Genomic DNA, 16,759 nt, shown 5'->3' on the forward strand with positions numbered 1-16,759 from the left:
TTAGTTAACTGTTAGGTTTTTAATGAAAAGAAAGAGTTTAGAACATAATGAATAGTCTAGTGCCTATTTTGTAACTTTTAATAGTCGAAAGACTCAACAAAGCAACACTCTATAGTCAGAGGATCATTTTATAAGTTTAATATTTGAGAGACCTAATAAAATAGTATTCTATACTCGTAAGACAATGTGTATACCTTATCTAATATTGTATTATTTTTAAATATATAAAATAATATCATTTTAAATATTTATATTTTATAATGAAAAATTTAAAAAATGAATTATGAAAAATTATGCAGTCATTTTCTTAAAAAAATCAATTACAAAGAATCGGAACGGACATATATATATATATATATATATATATATACATACATATATATGAGTTCAAAAAACCCAACACCTTATTCCCCACATTTTTTCAATATTCTCAATTAGCATGATTCGAACCTAGAAGATCAACTCATAATCCTAATAGTCCTTGCTTTGCTAACTTGCCACGCCTGCGGTGGTAACGGACATATATTTGTTGTTTGCTTCAGCTCTTTTATCTCTTTTCAACCCGCAAAATACGGTAGGGGAATTCCCATATGCCATGAAACCCAATTCTCTTTCCCCACTCTCTCGCAGGCACCCCAATCCTCTCACGCGCCGCCGCGTCCCTCCAATTCATCAGCTGCCGCTCCCGCTTTTTCACGTTGTTTGCAAACCCCTGGAGCTAGGGTTTCTGGAATAACACAATTACTTGTTTTTTTTCCTAGTTTTTATTGTATTTCGGTAGAGGTTTTATTAGGGTTTCGAAGAGGAAATCGACGAAGATGGGCAGTGTGGATCGAGTTGATGATTTGACATTTAAAGTTAATTTTAGCGGAGATGGAGCAGCCAAGTTGAAAGATATAGTCAAGGAAAAACTCAAGGAGTTTATGGGCGATTACACTGATGATACACTAGTGGTGCTTCCCCCCCCCCCCCCCCCGTACTATCGATTATTCGATTTATTTGCATTATTCCTTTTTTTTAATAAAAATGTGTGAATATTGTAATTTTGTTCTCTGAATTGTTTCATTGATCGTAATGCTGTTTCTGCATTTGTTTTTGATTCAATTGGGCAATGGTAGAATGTTTTTGAGCGATATCTGTAGAATTTTAACTTTTTAAAATGCCCAAGTTTGTTCCTCTTACTTCCATGTTCTATGTTCTTGCCAATTGTTTATGGCATTGTTTAAAGGAAAAGGATTGAAGAGAAAGTGAGGAATTAGAAGGCATCATGGTTCTTAATGTTTTGCTTAAGATTTCATGACTACTTGGATTTTCAAAAGCCCTTAATTTTTTTCCTTTTCAGTTACAAGTTTTTTTAAAGTATATCTGGTTTTAATCTTTCCTATAACAATGTATCTCACCTTAGGTGTAGTTTGACTAGCATTCTTGACCTTTCAGTATTTGATGTGGTGCTCTGATTATATCCAATCTTTGAAATAGTTGGAATGCAGCAATTACCAAATCTGTTGAAAACTGTGAAAGATCATATATTCCAATCGGTTTTTAACCATATTCTCCCATTGATTTGATTGGCAGGAATATGTGATTGTCTTATTGAGAAACGGAAGACGTAAAGATGAAGCAATGAATGAGTTGAATGTTTTTCTTGGGGATGACAGTGTTTCTTTTGTCACCTGGTATTTATATTATTTTTCCAACTTTCATCTTTTGGAAAATCAGTGCTTATATAAACCTAATTGTCAGGATTGAGCCTTACCTTATCCTTATATCTGATACTTTTAGTTTTCTTATATTAGTGTGTCTATAATATTCTTATTTTTGCTTTTGAACAGGTTGTGGGATCATTTGGCTTCAAATTTGGATGTATATGTTCCCTCTCAGGAACCTCATGTTGGAGGAGCCAGAACAACTGTATTGGGGAATCAGTCCATTGGTGCTGGCTCTCACCAGTTGGATATTGATTCCGAAAGAGCAAAGACTACTAAGGTTTCCAGGAACCGACACAACAGGGAGTGGAAGGGACTGGTTAGGGATGCGGCTGATCCACCTCCTCTTCGGAGCTCTGTGGTTGAGAATATTTGTTTTGAAGAAAAATCCAGTCTTAAAGTAAGCTGTGGAAGATCTACCTCTCCTTGTCCTACCCAGAAGAAAAGGAGTAGACCTGACGAGCGACATCCAATAAAGGTTTGAATTTCTAGGATCCATATTCATGACTAGTTGATGACCATTGACCAGAGTTAAGAGCATATTGTTCTCCTTTAACTGGACAAATATGTTCTTATAGAAATGATATAGAGCAGATGGTATAGGGATAAATTCCTTAATTGTCCTGAAGATCACATATTATCATTAGATACTTTTTTTTTTCTCTAACAATAGTTCAGAAAGGTTTTTCTTAATGAAATATTTTTGTGTAAATTGCATGGCAGTTTGATGTTGTCAAATGCCAATTATGTCTTTTTCATTTAGTTGACTATTGTCTTCTGATTCATGGATGAACTCCTTTTATAGAGGGAAGCAGTTTCTCAGATGAAGATTGATGCCCCTAGGCGGCTGCTTCAGTTTGCTGTGCGAGATGCAGTTGGAACTTTGAGGGCACCTGTTTCAGCGAAGGAGCCATCTTCCAAGCGCCTTAGATCTGTTGTCTCAACTTCTTCTGGAGATTTGCCAGTTCGCCCTCGGAGAATTCAGTCTGTTGCAAGAGTGGCAAATCCAATGGCCGCAATGATCAAGGCTGTGGCAGAAGCTGCCAAAGATGTGACAAAGGTGAAAAATTCTGGAAGTGTTTTTGACAGGCTTGGTCCTGGATCAGATGTTTTGGAGACTCATGACCTACATCCAGAATTCGGAGTGTCTCTTCCCGATGATGAAGAATATGGAAATCTTGACCAACCTTTGGGGAGAACCCATTCGGCATATGATCGAAGAGACGAGTATGGTGGTGGACATGTTGATAACATAACTGCTTTAGAAAGTGAGACCGGGTTTGGTTCAGAGTCTCTGTCTGACAATGAATGGTGTTAGCCATGGAGTTATGTATCTCGTACTGGTACATCAGGTGGAAACAAGGGTGATAACTCACTTGTGGTGCAGTACAATGTGGATAAGGATGATGAAATCTTGCAAACGAGGAACAAAGATCAAAATCAATCTACTATAGCAGCAAATTCTCGTAAGATATTTAACATTTCTGTCAATGTAAATACTTGGAAACCACCTCATTATCAAGAGACAAGGAAGGTTTCAGGATTGGACAGTCAAAAATCTCTTCCAGAGAGTGAAACAGCTGTTAGCAAATCTAATATTAGATTGATGGAGAATTGCGACCCAGTTACTGTCTCTAATGGAAATGTAGGATTTTCTTCCTAAACTTATTATCTCCTTTATTCTTTGCACTTGGGCTGTTGAAACTTACTTTTATTGTTAATTATAGGTTAAAAGTGCTGCTTATAACCAAGAAATGTCTCAGAAAGCAGTGCAGCCTTCTTCCGGTGAGTTGCTTTCTATTTTTAGGATTGATTATTTGGCTGTTGTGTGCGAGTTATACTTGGAATTGTCTTGTGTATTGTGACCTATTTCATTCTGTTCTGTTGGAATTTTTCTTGCATTCTTAACATTTTGTTTAATTTTTGCCATTTTCTTTTTGCAGTTTCACATGCTGCTGGTCGTCCTTTAAAGGATGCGGATTCTCGAACCATCTTTGTGGGCAATGTGAGAAACCAAACTTATCTGTATAGTTTAGAAAGAGTATACGTCTCCCTTACTCATTTTGACAATATATGGTGCTGTAACCATTGATAAGCAGGTGCATTTTGCTGCGACCAAGGATAGTCTTTCTCGACATTTTAATAAGTTTGGAGAAGTGCTAAAAGTTGTTATAGTTATGGATGCTGCAACGAGACAGCCAAAAGGGTAAATTGTTTGAAACACTTTTGTTCTGAATACGTCAGTTTGTTTCTTCTCTTTGCATTTCTGTGGGGAACCCCTTTTTTCTAAGGTGCAATGCCTACACAGGTCAGCTTATGTGGAGTTCATGCGAAAGGAAGCAGCAGCCAATGCTTTGTCTCTGGATGGTACGTCGTTCATGTCACGAATTCTCAAGGTATTTAGCTCTTGTTCTCTGTTCTTTTATTCAACCTTTTTATTGAGTTTTTACGTCCAACTTGCCATGCATATTGATATTCCTCTACCTTTTTATACAACCTGTTCAATTACCTTCTTGCTGAAGGTTGTGAAGAAAGCTTCTGCTCAAGAAGCTGCTGCTCCTGTCATGACATGGCCCCGCATAGCTCGGGGTTCTCCATTTTCTGCCGCAAGGTTTGCTAGAGCACCTTTCGCCAGAGGTATACCAGGTGCATTCAGTCCTCACCTTCCTATAAAACCCGGTGCAAGAAGCTTTCAGTGGAAGCGTGATGCTCAGGCCACTCCATCCGATGCGGGTAACTTTCCTTCGCCCACTGCCCGTAGTCTCACCTATATCCGAACGGAGCCCAAGTCATAAGGGAATGCCACTACCTCAGTTCAGTAATCTCAATTTCTCAACATACCTCCTCCGAGGTTGCATTGGTTTTCTATTTTTGGCTTTTTTCTTTCCTATTGAAATGCTGTTAATGGACTTATTGCATCCAGTATCTTTATACGGAAAAAATCCGAACGCGATGATTCTTTGACACCTGGAGTTTAGAGAGAGGTATGTAATAGAAGTGGGAGAGGGGTTTTCGTTAGAAACTCTGCAACCTGAGGCATTGGCTTTTCTAGGTGTGGGAGGGGAGGGGAATTTTTAGATTTGGTATTGGAAGCAAACGCACTCTTTTTTTCTTTTGAATTTTCATTAAACATTGGTTATGTGTATATATAAAAAAAAGGAGAAAATAGAAGAAAACGATCCCAAAAAAAGAGCAAATTTATATGTCGTTTATTTGTAACTTCAGTAATTTCAATTACACTCTTTCAGAATTTCTTAATCAATACTAATTATAATTTAATTTAAATAAGAATTCAATTCTAGATTTATTTATACCGTTTGTAGAAATAAAAATCCCTAGTACAACACTTCTTATCTGATAGTAAAGGATCCCATAGTCCTCAAATAAGGGGCTGCGAAATCTAGAGATTAATTTGCATGTATTTTTATTCCACAGAAAATTCACCATATTACATAAACAGAGCATCAAGCACACACAAAGAACCTGGACTACAAGCTTGCTATATGTGTGTGTGTGTGTATTATGAAAATCTCTAAAATCTAGCACATCCTGAGAGACCATATCACAGCATAGCATAATCCCTACATACGTGTGTGTATGTATATATAAGTACAGTTTTGGAGAGTTCCACTGATTAGAGGGAAAGCATTAAGCAATAAACACTGCCACCCTCGAATTCGATTATTCAAAGTAATCGCCATTGGCTTTACTAAAATTCCAAAGCCTTCATTCAGCAAACATTTATCATCCATAAATCACTCAGCATTGACACCCCACAACTAGTTTTCTACTTCTTTAAATATTAGAGATGCAGTTTTTATTGCATATAAACCATAGCATGCCCCCATGATTCCAGCCTCTGGTTCCTCCTTTCCGCAATCCTGCATTCCCGGTTTTAAAGAATCGAGTTCTCAATCATGCATAGCATTACCCCCAAATAATGGAATTTGTTCAATATTTTTACCTTTTGAAAAGGAGTGCAACACTAGAAACCGAAGAAGAGGTTTTCATTAAAAGCTGCATATAGGTCCTTGCATTATTTAGATATCCTGCATGCATGAAAATGCATTGGGAGTCAATAGAAACGTCTTGGAAACAAATGGGGTATTTGTAAGAGGATTACGATAATCAAACATAGAACTTACTTGTAGTAGATATTCTGAAAATTCATCCAATGTGCAAGTCACTGAGAAAGTTGGACAACCTGAAAAGAATCCTCAATATAGTAAGAAAGAACGTAACAGATGAGGTATCGAACAAGTCTATATAATTAAAGAAAAAGAACAAAAGTGGCGCAAAAGCACCTAATATTCTTAGCTATGATGGTGTGCCCGTCTTCCGCTCCAAGATGGCGCAGAGCAACTTCCTCCAACCGACCATCTTGATATGCATGCTACAAATACATAACATCCATGAAAACACACTACAGAAAGTTCTGCCAGTTATGAAACCACAACACAGAAAGAATACAAAGATGCAGGCCTAGTATTCAAATAGAAAATCCTCAATCATATTTTGGATGACATTCACTGCAAACAAGGATGCTAAAAAAAATAAAGATAACATTTTCTAAAGCCAATATATAGAATGATGATTTCATATATACAACATTTGGTCCAATGAACATTTCTTTATCCAGAACATATTGTCTAACTAGGAAAAACATTTGATTTTTTAAAATACATAGGAAGTAGGAGGCACATCACAAAAGAATCCATAAAAAGTACAAATCCAAGGATTGCAAGGCAATACCCTTACACCTTAATACCCCCACACAGCCTCAAACTAATGTAAACTGTTAAGAATAATTCAAACTCTAATAACTTAATCCAGAATTCAATACTAATTAACGATGTTTGAAGTCTTAACAAGACAGTACTGGATAAAAAAGGTAGCAGCCTAAAGAACAACCAATGCTATGAAATTTCCATAATTCCAGCAAAATGGAGTACAACTAATTTTAGGAACTTAATAGTGAAAATCCTCATCGCTTGAGGGGTCACTCGATTCATAATCTAGCTGCATTAAAAACAAGGCCATCTCCAAAGATATATCATCGTTTTCCAAATCTTCAGCATCAAAAATATTCATTTCATCTTCTTCAATTAAGTGCTCGAACGCATAAAAAATTGTGTCCAAATCTATAACATTGGATCTGCGAGGAGGTGGCCAGTTGTATTTCCATGCATAAGAACCTGGCTTGACTGTATGCTGGAAGACAACACGAGCATCCATTAAAAGAATCGTAAAACTAACACTCTATGACTAAAGTAAATTGCATATAAATGAACAAAACAGGAAGGAGAGAATACGCTAAGGGAAACAAAATCTTGAAGCATCAAGCAATTTGCTAGTGAACTTGTGATTAGTGTATTTGTAGCAAAGGGTAGAGAAATAGCGAAGGCAGGAATGAAGAAGCCGTATAAACAAACCAAAATGCCTCTAAATTCAAACACAGTCCTTACTTTATCATCCATTGTCTTCCTCTCAGATGATTACTCCTTGTACAAAAAATCATATTTGGTGCATCACAATCTTTCCTTGCATCGACTTGGTTCAGATCTCAACCATGATTTAGCATCTTTGCCTGAATCATTCACTGCTCTCATATTTGTTCCTCTTACCAAATATCAGTAGCAATTTTCTTAAAGAAAATTGTCATAGAAGCTCGTAGCTGTCAAATGTTGTTGGAGATAAAAGTAATTTTTTATTCCTACACTAGCCTATTCAGATAAAGTCTGGTAGGGATTTGGCTAAGAAATTGCTCAAAGATTGAGCAACCACAGTGACACAACGAGAGAAGAATAACCATAAACAAAGAAAAGCGAAAAATGTAGAATTATAACATAAAATCACTTCTAAAATGCTTATAGTAGTTGATACTTAATAGGGTATGAAATACACAAATTTGGAAAAGGGAATCCGCCATTTCAAAAACCTGAATAAATAGGCAATTATTACCTTGTAGAAACAACTTGTCCCAAAAGGGCAGTTCCCATTACCAAAGTTGAAGTGCTTGCAGTCTATTGACCTAAAAATAAAAAACAACAATATAAAAATGGATTTAATAGTTTGAATAGAAATTCACAAATTTACAGATTTCTGTTTGCACAAATATAATTTATGCTAGTCAAATAATTAAAATATTATACAATACATGAGACGGATATTATAGATCATCCAAACAAACTCTTCAACTGTACACACAAATTTGAGAATTTAAATAAATTCATAATTCATGTGATGAGTGTACGCAGGAAATAAAGAAAACATGGAAACTGACGTCGCATTACCTCAGTCTTGCCTTGTAGCTATCAACAATTTCCTTCTTTTCTTCTGGAGTGCTGTACCAAATAACACTTGGGATGACAAAATATGATAGCTTGCGACAGATTGGGCAAGTCCTTAATGCAGTATTAACATCCATCCCAGACGATGGGGAACTGCTACGCCAATTTCTAATACAGGATATGCAAAACGGATGATCACATTCTGAAAGCAACCCAAACTTCCGTTCGGCTGCTGTGAGCTTCGAGAGAACACGATCCAGGCACACACTGCATTCTATTTCTTGACTATATTTCAATGCATCAAGGTGGTTTTGCTTTTTCTCACACATTTTTATATGTTCCTCCCTTTCTTCAGGTCTGAAAGGATGCAAACAATGTTTCCCACAGGTGGGACACAAGTCTCCATGAATAAAATGACATTTTTCTCCACGGGGGCAATTAACACCTGCAGTGAACGAGCAGATGGAACGATCAGCTACATTACCACTCCTAGGCTCCAAAACATCACCATCATCGGATAGATCTTGACGCTCAGATTCCAAATTCCATGCGTTTCTGGCGGGAGGAAGGAACCCTCCATTGGAACCAGGAAACTCTGGTGAAGCAGCTGAAAGTACAGCAGAACCACGAAATGTGCTTGTTGATGGACCTAGAGGAACAGAATCCGGTATCCCGAATTGGCGAGGCTTTGTGGACGAAGATGAAGCAGATAAATCCGATTGAGAAGCCTTAACATGTTCATATCTGCACTGACTACCGTATGAACAGATTCCTTTCTGATAGTATGTGCAAATCTGCAATGACCAAGTATGATGAAACAATAAGGTAACGAAAGAGGACCAGCAGCAGGTAAAGAAAAAACAGAAAGGTCAAAGGGCACTTCGTACATTATTTGGCGGATCCTTCCAATCATGGGAAAACTCACAGTTCTCCCCTTTGAAGCATGCTCCATGAGCAAAGAACTTACAGAAAACCCTGAAACATAACAAAAGTATTAAAAATAAAACCCATAATCGAGAATTCACGAAAATTAGTAATTTCAATACATATATCTCCAACATCCAACTAAACAGTTTATCATTCCGCTTCATCCATACACCAATTTCATTTAAAATTGCAGGAAAAATCAGTAATATCAACGCGCAGAACATGCTCATAATCATTATAAAAACAAATTGTTAGCAAGAGAAAAAAAACACATGGCATAGAGAAGTAATCGTCACAAAAATAGTCAGACACACGAAAACAAAAATTGAAAGCATCATCAAAATCATCGTCAAATACCCACAAAAACCCAAATCACGATTAGATTGAAACGAAAAATCGATGATCGGGGGATTGATCGAAGGAGTTTTCACCTCTTAGTCTTAGGCATGGACGAAATAGCGAACGGCGATGGATTGAGAGGGGGAACGAAAGAAGCCAAAGGAATTGAATTTAACTCGTTGAATTTATCTGTTGCAAAAAATATCAAACAGCTTGAATGATAGGTGAGGAAAGGGGGAGGGGAAGCGAAATTGAAGCCCCAAACACAACATTTAGATTAACGTAGCAGCCTAGGGTTTTTCTTTTGGGTTTCCGTATTGAAAGGGCCCCTGGATTTGGCATTATTGCGGGAATGGCCCCTTCTGGATTCCTTTTTAAGATTCAAGGCGTATGTATAGTAAGCAAGTGATTAAAATCTCTTTCTTTCTTTTTTTCTGAATTAAATATTATTAATTAAGGTTTGAGAAATAATAAAAATAAATAAATAAAAGACTTACTTTTTACATTTCATGTTATAAATATGTAAATAATGTATTCGTGTTTGATTTGTTTGATTTGTTTGATTGACTTCTTTATTGAATTGATTCTATTGATTATAATTTAAATTAATTTACATGATTGAATTAAATAATTTGAATTGATTTTACTGAATCGAATTAAAATTAATAGGTTTACTCGGCTAATTGATTTACTTTTCTTAATAAAAACATTTCAAAATAATTAAATTATTAATTACATAATATATTATATAATTAAAAATAAAAAATAATTTAATTAATTTGATCAGTTTGATCAATTCAATTATAAATTTTCACATAAGATGATATAAAAATCAGGAAGAGTTTATAACGCACGTCGCATACTGTAACGTACCACTAAAACGACGTATTGAAACGCACCACAGGTAAACTTATCTTTATTATGTAAATATTTAAAAGTATAAAGATTTATTTAAAAATAATCATTAATTCAAAATTTAATTTTACTTTTAATAGAATTATAATTAATTTATAATTAATTTAAGTAATTTATTTGTTTAGAATTAGAATTTGTAAATTATTTAAGTTAGATCACTGTTGGAGGTCTTAACTCACCGGGAAAATCGTCGGAAAATTCTCTGAAAAATATTAAATTATAAATCCAACGTTGCCATTTGCCGTAGCTCAGTTCGTCGTTACCCACAGTCGGCCGTCGGCCATGAAAAGCTCTTCATAAAGGTTAGCCGACGCCCCTCTGTGTTTCAAGTGATTTGCACGCAGAAGGTGTTTTAATTTTGGTAAAATTACATTCCAACCCCTCTATTTGTATTTTATTTAGAATGGTTAAATTTCATTAAACCCCCCATAGTTTTTCATATTTATATTTTAGATAAACGATGTTTTTGTTTTAATATACATGGCAAAATTACAATACCCCATACTTTTGTTTTAATTTAAATAGTCAAATTGCATGTAAACCCCTCACTTTTCCCTTTTCAGATTTTACACTTCTAGGTTTTAGATCTTTTATAATTTGTACTTTATTTTTATTTTCATAACTAATTTTGAATTTACTTTTTTATTTTAATTAATAATTAATTCTTTATTTTATTCATTATTTTTTATTAGCATTAATTTCATATCATTTTATATTATTTGTTATCATTAATATTAACAATTTGATACTTAATTTTACTTGATATTAATCGTGACTATTTGAATCATTATACTATTAACTTACTAATTCGAATTATTCTAAATCATATGCTTGTAGTCGTTTCTTATTGTTTAAATAGAAATGTCATAACATCAATGTACAAGTACTTGTCCGAGTTGAACTTTTAATTCAAGAAATTAAATATCATAACTTAGAAATGTATTGTAAATCTATGAATAAACCCATAAAAACAATAATAAACTAGGAGACATAATAAAGTTTAACATTTCACAAGGATTTGGCATTTGTTTGAAACTTTCGGCAGTGCACGTATTTTTCTGACGATAAATTTCTGATCCCTCTTCGTCGCGTTTACCTGTACTGTCAAACTCTCTAAAGCACACGCCTCCATCAAGACATACTCAACGAACTTAATATCCGGTCTTCTTCTTACTAAAATCTTGATCTCCTTGATATCATACAGTAAACAAGACGGAACTTCCTTAATTCCATCTGCGGAAGAAAATATCTGCAAAAAGAAAAACAATAACAACGTTAATTCATAGCTACAAGTTCCAACCTGCAATAGTATGTATGATTAGTTAGTCCATATCATTAATCCATACGTTTAAGTCAATAGCAATGGTTCGAAGAGATGGACTGGCAGCGAACAACGTTCCCCATCCGATATAGCATCCGTCCAGCCGCAAATAACTCAGGTTGGGAAATTTCGGGATTAAATCGCGGACGCTCAGTAGTGCAGGCAGCATGTCTACCGTGTAACAACCGGTTAAATGAAGCGACCGAACGCGACTGATTGCTGTCATCAAATCTATTGCAGAAGCAGTGTGTTTCCGGACCGTGTCGGCGGAAATGATTGGTCCTATACCAATACGTGCTTCTGAAAGAGAGTTTAGGTTCTTGAACGAATACTTTGTTGTTGTTGATGTATTGTAGTCGTAATACAAGTAGACCAGATTTGGGGTGTTGATCTCTAGTTCTTTACAAGGGCCTAGATAACTCGTTATGGTTAACCTCTTGAGTTTAGTACTGCAAACACTGAGTTTGTTTACGTTCTGCAGATTACAATATTGAACACTTAATTCTTCAAGTGAATTGACGCAGCTCGAAACTAGTCTTTGAAAGGATTCGCCATCGGAGAATATGAGATCACTGAGATTGAGAACTTTGAGATTCCGCAGACAACAGCTTTTGGGAACATGTAGGGTAAAACTTCGATTGAAGGATAATTTCAATGTCTCTAGCGTTTTACAAGCGAAGACACCAAATTGAAACGGAGAAAATGCTTTTGTTCTAATGTCTAAATCAATATCTGTTACGCCGTTACGTAGTGCATAATGTATCCATCCACTAATCCTGCAAGGATCCATTCCGAATCCGCAGCGGAGACGAAATCTGTTGACACTGATATCCTTGCGCAAGAGTAGAAATCTTTCGACGAAGTTCATGAAACTATTACGCAAAGACTGATTCTTTAGACAACCATCAAGGTCGATATCAGATATCGACGTAAAAACATCCCTCCATCCTTTCGATAGGAGGCATGTTCGAACTGCTTCTTTTATCGGAAGTGATGACATGATCTTCAAAAGAAGATGTTCTGGCAGATTACTAAGTCTATCAACTGCGTCTTTCTCACCTACTGTTCTAGCTTTTACTTTCCTGACATAAATCATAAAACGAAACCCAAATCAGAACCACAATTGAAGTTGCTTGTTGATAAAGGAAGCAGACAAATCTTTCGACGAACATACCTGATTTTTTTGTGTTCGGGATTATCGGAAACTCTTTTTCTTTTTTCAGTCATCGGATTTAGAGTTTGATTCTTTCGAAGAAAGCAGAAGGATTGAAGAAGAAGAAGATCAAGAGAAAGCCTTAAATAGTTTTTTGCCGGCAATCTGATCAGGATTTGACTTTTACTTTTGCTCTAAACTAATTACATAGCTTATTTTTAGAACTGCAGTTCAAGTGGGATTAAAAAACATAATATATATATAAGTATCTTTATTAGGGTTTTTCTTTTTATATTTTTTTAAATATAATAGTTAGGGGTGTAAATGAATAGAACATTTATTGAATTGTTCGTGAATCGTTCGTATAATGTTTGTTTGTTAAGCTAAATAAACGAACATGAACAAAAAAAATTTATGTTCATTCAATAAATGAACGAACACGAACAGAAGTGTATTCGGTTCGTTATGTTTACGAGCAAACTCATTTATGAGCTCGTTTATAAGTTCGTTTATCAACTCGTTCATTTATGTTCATGAATAAGATTGTTTACCTAATTCTTCTTTTATTTTTTTACATTTTAAATATCTGTTAAGATCAGAAGTAAATTGAACTCATGATAAAAGTTGTATTTTAAATTATGAATTTTAAGGAGTTTAAACACTAGTGTCATAATTTTATCATTTTTCGTTAGGTTGCAAATGAAATTAAAAATCGAATATTAAACGAATGTTAAATTAACATTAAATGAACATGTTCATGAACAATAAATAAACAAACACGAGCACCTTCAAAAATAAATAAATGAATACAAACACGATACTGAAAAAATATATATATAAATTTCACCTGTTCGAGGTTTTTTTGTCACTCCAATATCTATTTTTTTAAAAATAATCAAGAAATAGCAAATACATTTTAACAAAATAAAAATAAAATACAATTCACATTAGAATTTAGAGCCGAATTCTATATGAATTTTATTTTTATTTTTAAAACAAAAAATATATTTTTTTAAATTTTTTTAGTAATTTTATTTTTATTTTTGGTATTATTATATTTAAGTTTTTGAGTATTTTTATATTTTGAATTTAAAATACTTTTATTTTTTAAAAAAATAAATAAGCCTTTAAACTTTTAAAAAATAAATTTAGCCATCTTGAAAAAATTAATTTACCATATCTACCACGTCACCAGTCACTATGGATTGTTAGATCAGCATCGTGAAGTGTCACGCCAACATCATAACAGTCAAAGACGGAAATCGTTGGTCAAAAGGTCACATTGTGTTCTTTTTATTAGTTCGAGGGTCACATTGAGTGCAAAAAAATATCAAGGACTACATTGGTTTTTTTTTTGGACAAGTACAAGGGTCTCGGTACTCTTTTGCCTTTATTAATTAACATGTCAATATTATTCGGGTCCAAGCTTGAGCATAAGAAACTGCAAAGTATTTAAACGTTTATTATTAAATGATTGAATTTTTTTTAGAACAAATACAACCACTAGTAAGTATTCTAGATTAATAAAAATAACAAAAAGAAAAAATAATTTCGTAAGGAAAACATGTTAGATTTGATGCTACAAATCCATAACATACTATATAGCATCACTTATGCCTTCCTCAATACAGTTTGATACTGCTACATTTTACTAATTTTACACATGCGGACACCATGACGCACTTAATGTTCCCAGAATAGAAAGAAAGAAAGAAATGTGTCTTTCCTTTCGTCTTAAAAGAATACTAAGCTCTCACCTTGACTCAAATTCTGATCTCGGTTCGTCGTCGTTGTCCAGAATGATATCGATCATGCCATGACCGGCCGGACCAAAGGCCTTGATATGATCTTTCAGGGACCGTTTGTGCTTGAAATCGGAGCCGCAAACGCAACACCAAACCTCCCCGCAGTTCTTCTCGTGGGTTCTCCAGTCTCCTCGCACCGCAAACACTTTGCCGCATTTCCGGCACACGAAGGACTTGATCCAATGCTTCCTCTTGTAGTGCGTTTGGAGCGTTTTCAAGTCCTTGAGCTGCCTGGCTCTCGGGCGGTCGATGTTGTGGGCGCAGCCCGGTGCACGGCAGTAGCACGGCAGCTTCAGCATGGCCGTCGGTTGGGTTCCTCTTAGTGGGTCGGGTCCTTTTCTCTATTGAGATCCATGCCCCCACTTATGCATCTGCACAATACATACATACATGCATGCATTCATGTATGATGATGGGATTGAGAGAGATAAGGTGAAAGGAATATTAACAAAATATTAATTATATGCATGTGTATGTATGAATGTATGCATGTACGAAGCCAAAAATCTACGATCGTGTAAGGTGAAAGAATTTATATTAATAAATAATAATAATAAGAGAAAATAACATCAGTGATCAAAAATACCTTATAATATACGATTTTAACCAATTTTTTTTGGATTTACCAAAATGACCAACAAAATTGCAATGCGAAATAAAAATCGCAACGCGATCTCCAGAATCGCAAATCAGTTCCCAGAATCGCAACGGGATTATGAAGAATCGCAATGCGATAGTACAAATTAGCATTGCGATTTTCCAGAATCGCAATGCGAATATGAAAATACAATGCGAACATTTAAATCGCAACGCGATTCTGACTATCGCAATGAGTATCCGTAAAATCGCAACGCGTATCCGTAAATCGCAACGACAATACGTAAAATCGCAACGCGTATCCGTAAATCGCAACGAGAATACGTAAATCGCAACGCGTATCTGTAAATCGCAATGAGAATACGTAAATCGCAATGCGTATCCATAAATCGCAACGACAATACGTAAAATCGCAACGCGATTTTTAAAGCGCCATTAGAATCGCTACGCATATTTTATTTTCAAATTCCAAACACGAATATTAATTATCGGAACACTGAACCGTCCACAATATATCCCGTAATCGCAACTCATAACCTAAAACCTAAAATCACAACTCAGTCCCATCTCCATCTCTCACTCTCTACGGTGAAATCCGTCCCCATCTCCGAAGATTTTCGTCCCCATCTCCGGAGAAATCTCTCACAACCATTCACGGTCAGAAATCCCTCACAATCATTCAGAAATGGAAAATCAACCTCCGAGGGTTAGTTTTTTTAATTTTTTTTATTTTGAAAATTTTGCATTATTTTAGGTTTTTCATATTGAAATTGATGATAAGTTTACTGGTAATTTCAATAATAGATTAACCATTTCACTTAGATTTCTTATTAAATTCATTTGATTGCTGCCAATACTGCTAAACTATTTAGTTTTTAACCATGTGAAGTTAGTATTTGTCTTTGTTTTGTCTTTTGGTTGAAGTAATGCAATACATTAAAGTTTCAATTTGCAGAAGAAGAATAATTTCTAAACTTAAAATCGCAACATGAAAATGAAAATCGCAACACGAAAATGACTATCGCAACGAGAGAAATGAAAATCGTAACGAGAGAATCGCAACGCGAAATGAAAATCGCAACGAGATAATCGCAACGCGAAACCAAAATCGCATTGCAATTTTAATTTCGCGTTGCGATTCTCTCGTTGCGATTTTCATTTCAACCAAAAGACAAAACAGTGTTGCAAATTTTAGTTTCAAGAATAAACTACTACTCTTTATGTTTATTGTTTTTGGTATATCTTCACAGTGTAGTTTTTGGTATATCTAATTTGATATGTTTATTGTTTTTGTAGAAATTTTTTTCGGCTTCATTGACATTAAGGAATAAAGTTAGCCTAGCCACTACAATTGCTTCGAAGCTTTCACCTGCACAAAGAAAATTGTTTGAGGAAACCTGCTTCGGGCCATGGTTGAGAGTACAGCATCCGGGTGGAGATGCTAATTTGACTCATTTGTGGCTTCAGACCATGACTAGCGATCTACCCGATAGTATACAACGTGGTGAGGAAGAGATATGGTTTCATTTTCCACCAGCGTATACTTGTTTTGGGCGGAAGGAGTTCTACTTAATCACTGGTCTATGATTCGGACACGATGATGTAGGCCGGTACACTCGTCATATCACCCACCCATCATGGTTATCCCGGGTTTTTCCTAATGAGTCAATAGAGAAGCCGAACTTACACGTCGACGACCTGAAGAA

General features: G+C 35.3%; 3 protein-coding genes across 4 annotated transcripts; 1 reads left to right on the top strand and 2 right to left on the bottom strand.

Moving 5' to 3' along the window:
• The first annotated feature begins 418 nt into the window (after positions 1-418).
• LOC120172527 lies at positions 419-4,626 on the top strand. The gene is made up of 10 exons (XM_039179970.1): positions 419-953; positions 1,576-1,676; positions 1,833-2,184; positions 2,512-3,006; positions 3,037-3,351; positions 3,434-3,491; positions 3,650-3,711; positions 3,806-3,912; positions 4,015-4,102; positions 4,229-4,626. The coding sequence occupies exons 1-10, from the start codon at positions 819-821 to the stop codon at positions 4,499-4,501; spliced, it is 1,986 nt and encodes a 661-aa protein (XP_039035901.1). The 5' UTR covers positions 419-818; the 3' UTR covers positions 4,502-4,626.
• A 761-nt stretch (positions 4,627-5,387) lies between these two features.
• On the bottom strand, positions 5,388-9,557 carry LOC120172419 (putative RING-type E3 ubiquitin transferase C3H69). Of its 2 annotated transcripts, XM_039179876.1 has the most exons (8): positions 9,355-9,556; positions 8,884-8,971; positions 8,000-8,790; positions 7,668-7,737; positions 6,011-6,099; positions 5,852-5,910; positions 5,671-5,755; positions 5,388-5,587 (listed from the first exon to the last, which is right to left on the bottom strand). In XM_039179876.1, the coding sequence occupies exons 1-6, from the start codon at positions 9,369-9,371 to the stop codon at positions 5,874-5,876; spliced, it is 1,092 nt and encodes a 363-aa protein (XP_039035807.1). In that variant the 5' UTR covers positions 9,372-9,556; the 3' UTR covers positions 5,388-5,587; positions 5,671-5,755; positions 5,852-5,873. The 2 variants fall into 2 exon arrangements, with proteins under 2 accessions (XP_039035807.1, XP_039035806.1); XM_039179875.1 differs by lacking the exons at positions 5,388-5,587; positions 5,671-5,755; positions 5,852-5,910; positions 6,011-6,099 and adding an exon at positions 6,512-6,917 and having other exon boundaries at positions 9,355-9,557.
• Positions 9,558-11,177: 1,620 nt separating this feature from the next.
• Positions 11,178-14,755, bottom strand: LOC120172528 (F-box/LRR-repeat protein At3g59190-like). Its single transcript, XM_039179971.1, has 3 exons — positions 14,409-14,755; positions 11,524-12,580; positions 11,178-11,426 (listed from the first exon to the last, which is right to left on the bottom strand). Exons 1-3 carry the CDS (start codon positions 14,753-14,755, stop codon positions 11,178-11,180), a joined length of 1,653 nt encoding a protein of 550 aa, XP_039035902.1.
• Positions 14,756-16,759: the final 2,004 nt, after the last annotated feature.

Source organism: Hibiscus syriacus, unplaced genomic scaffold, assembly GCF_006381635.1.
Source record: "Hibiscus syriacus cultivar Baekdansim isolate YM2019G1 unplaced genomic scaffold, ASM638163v2 tig00111851_pilon, whole genome shotgun sequence".
In the NCBI taxonomy this organism is placed as follows: domain Eukaryota; kingdom Viridiplantae; phylum Streptophyta; class Magnoliopsida; order Malvales; family Malvaceae; genus Hibiscus; species Hibiscus syriacus.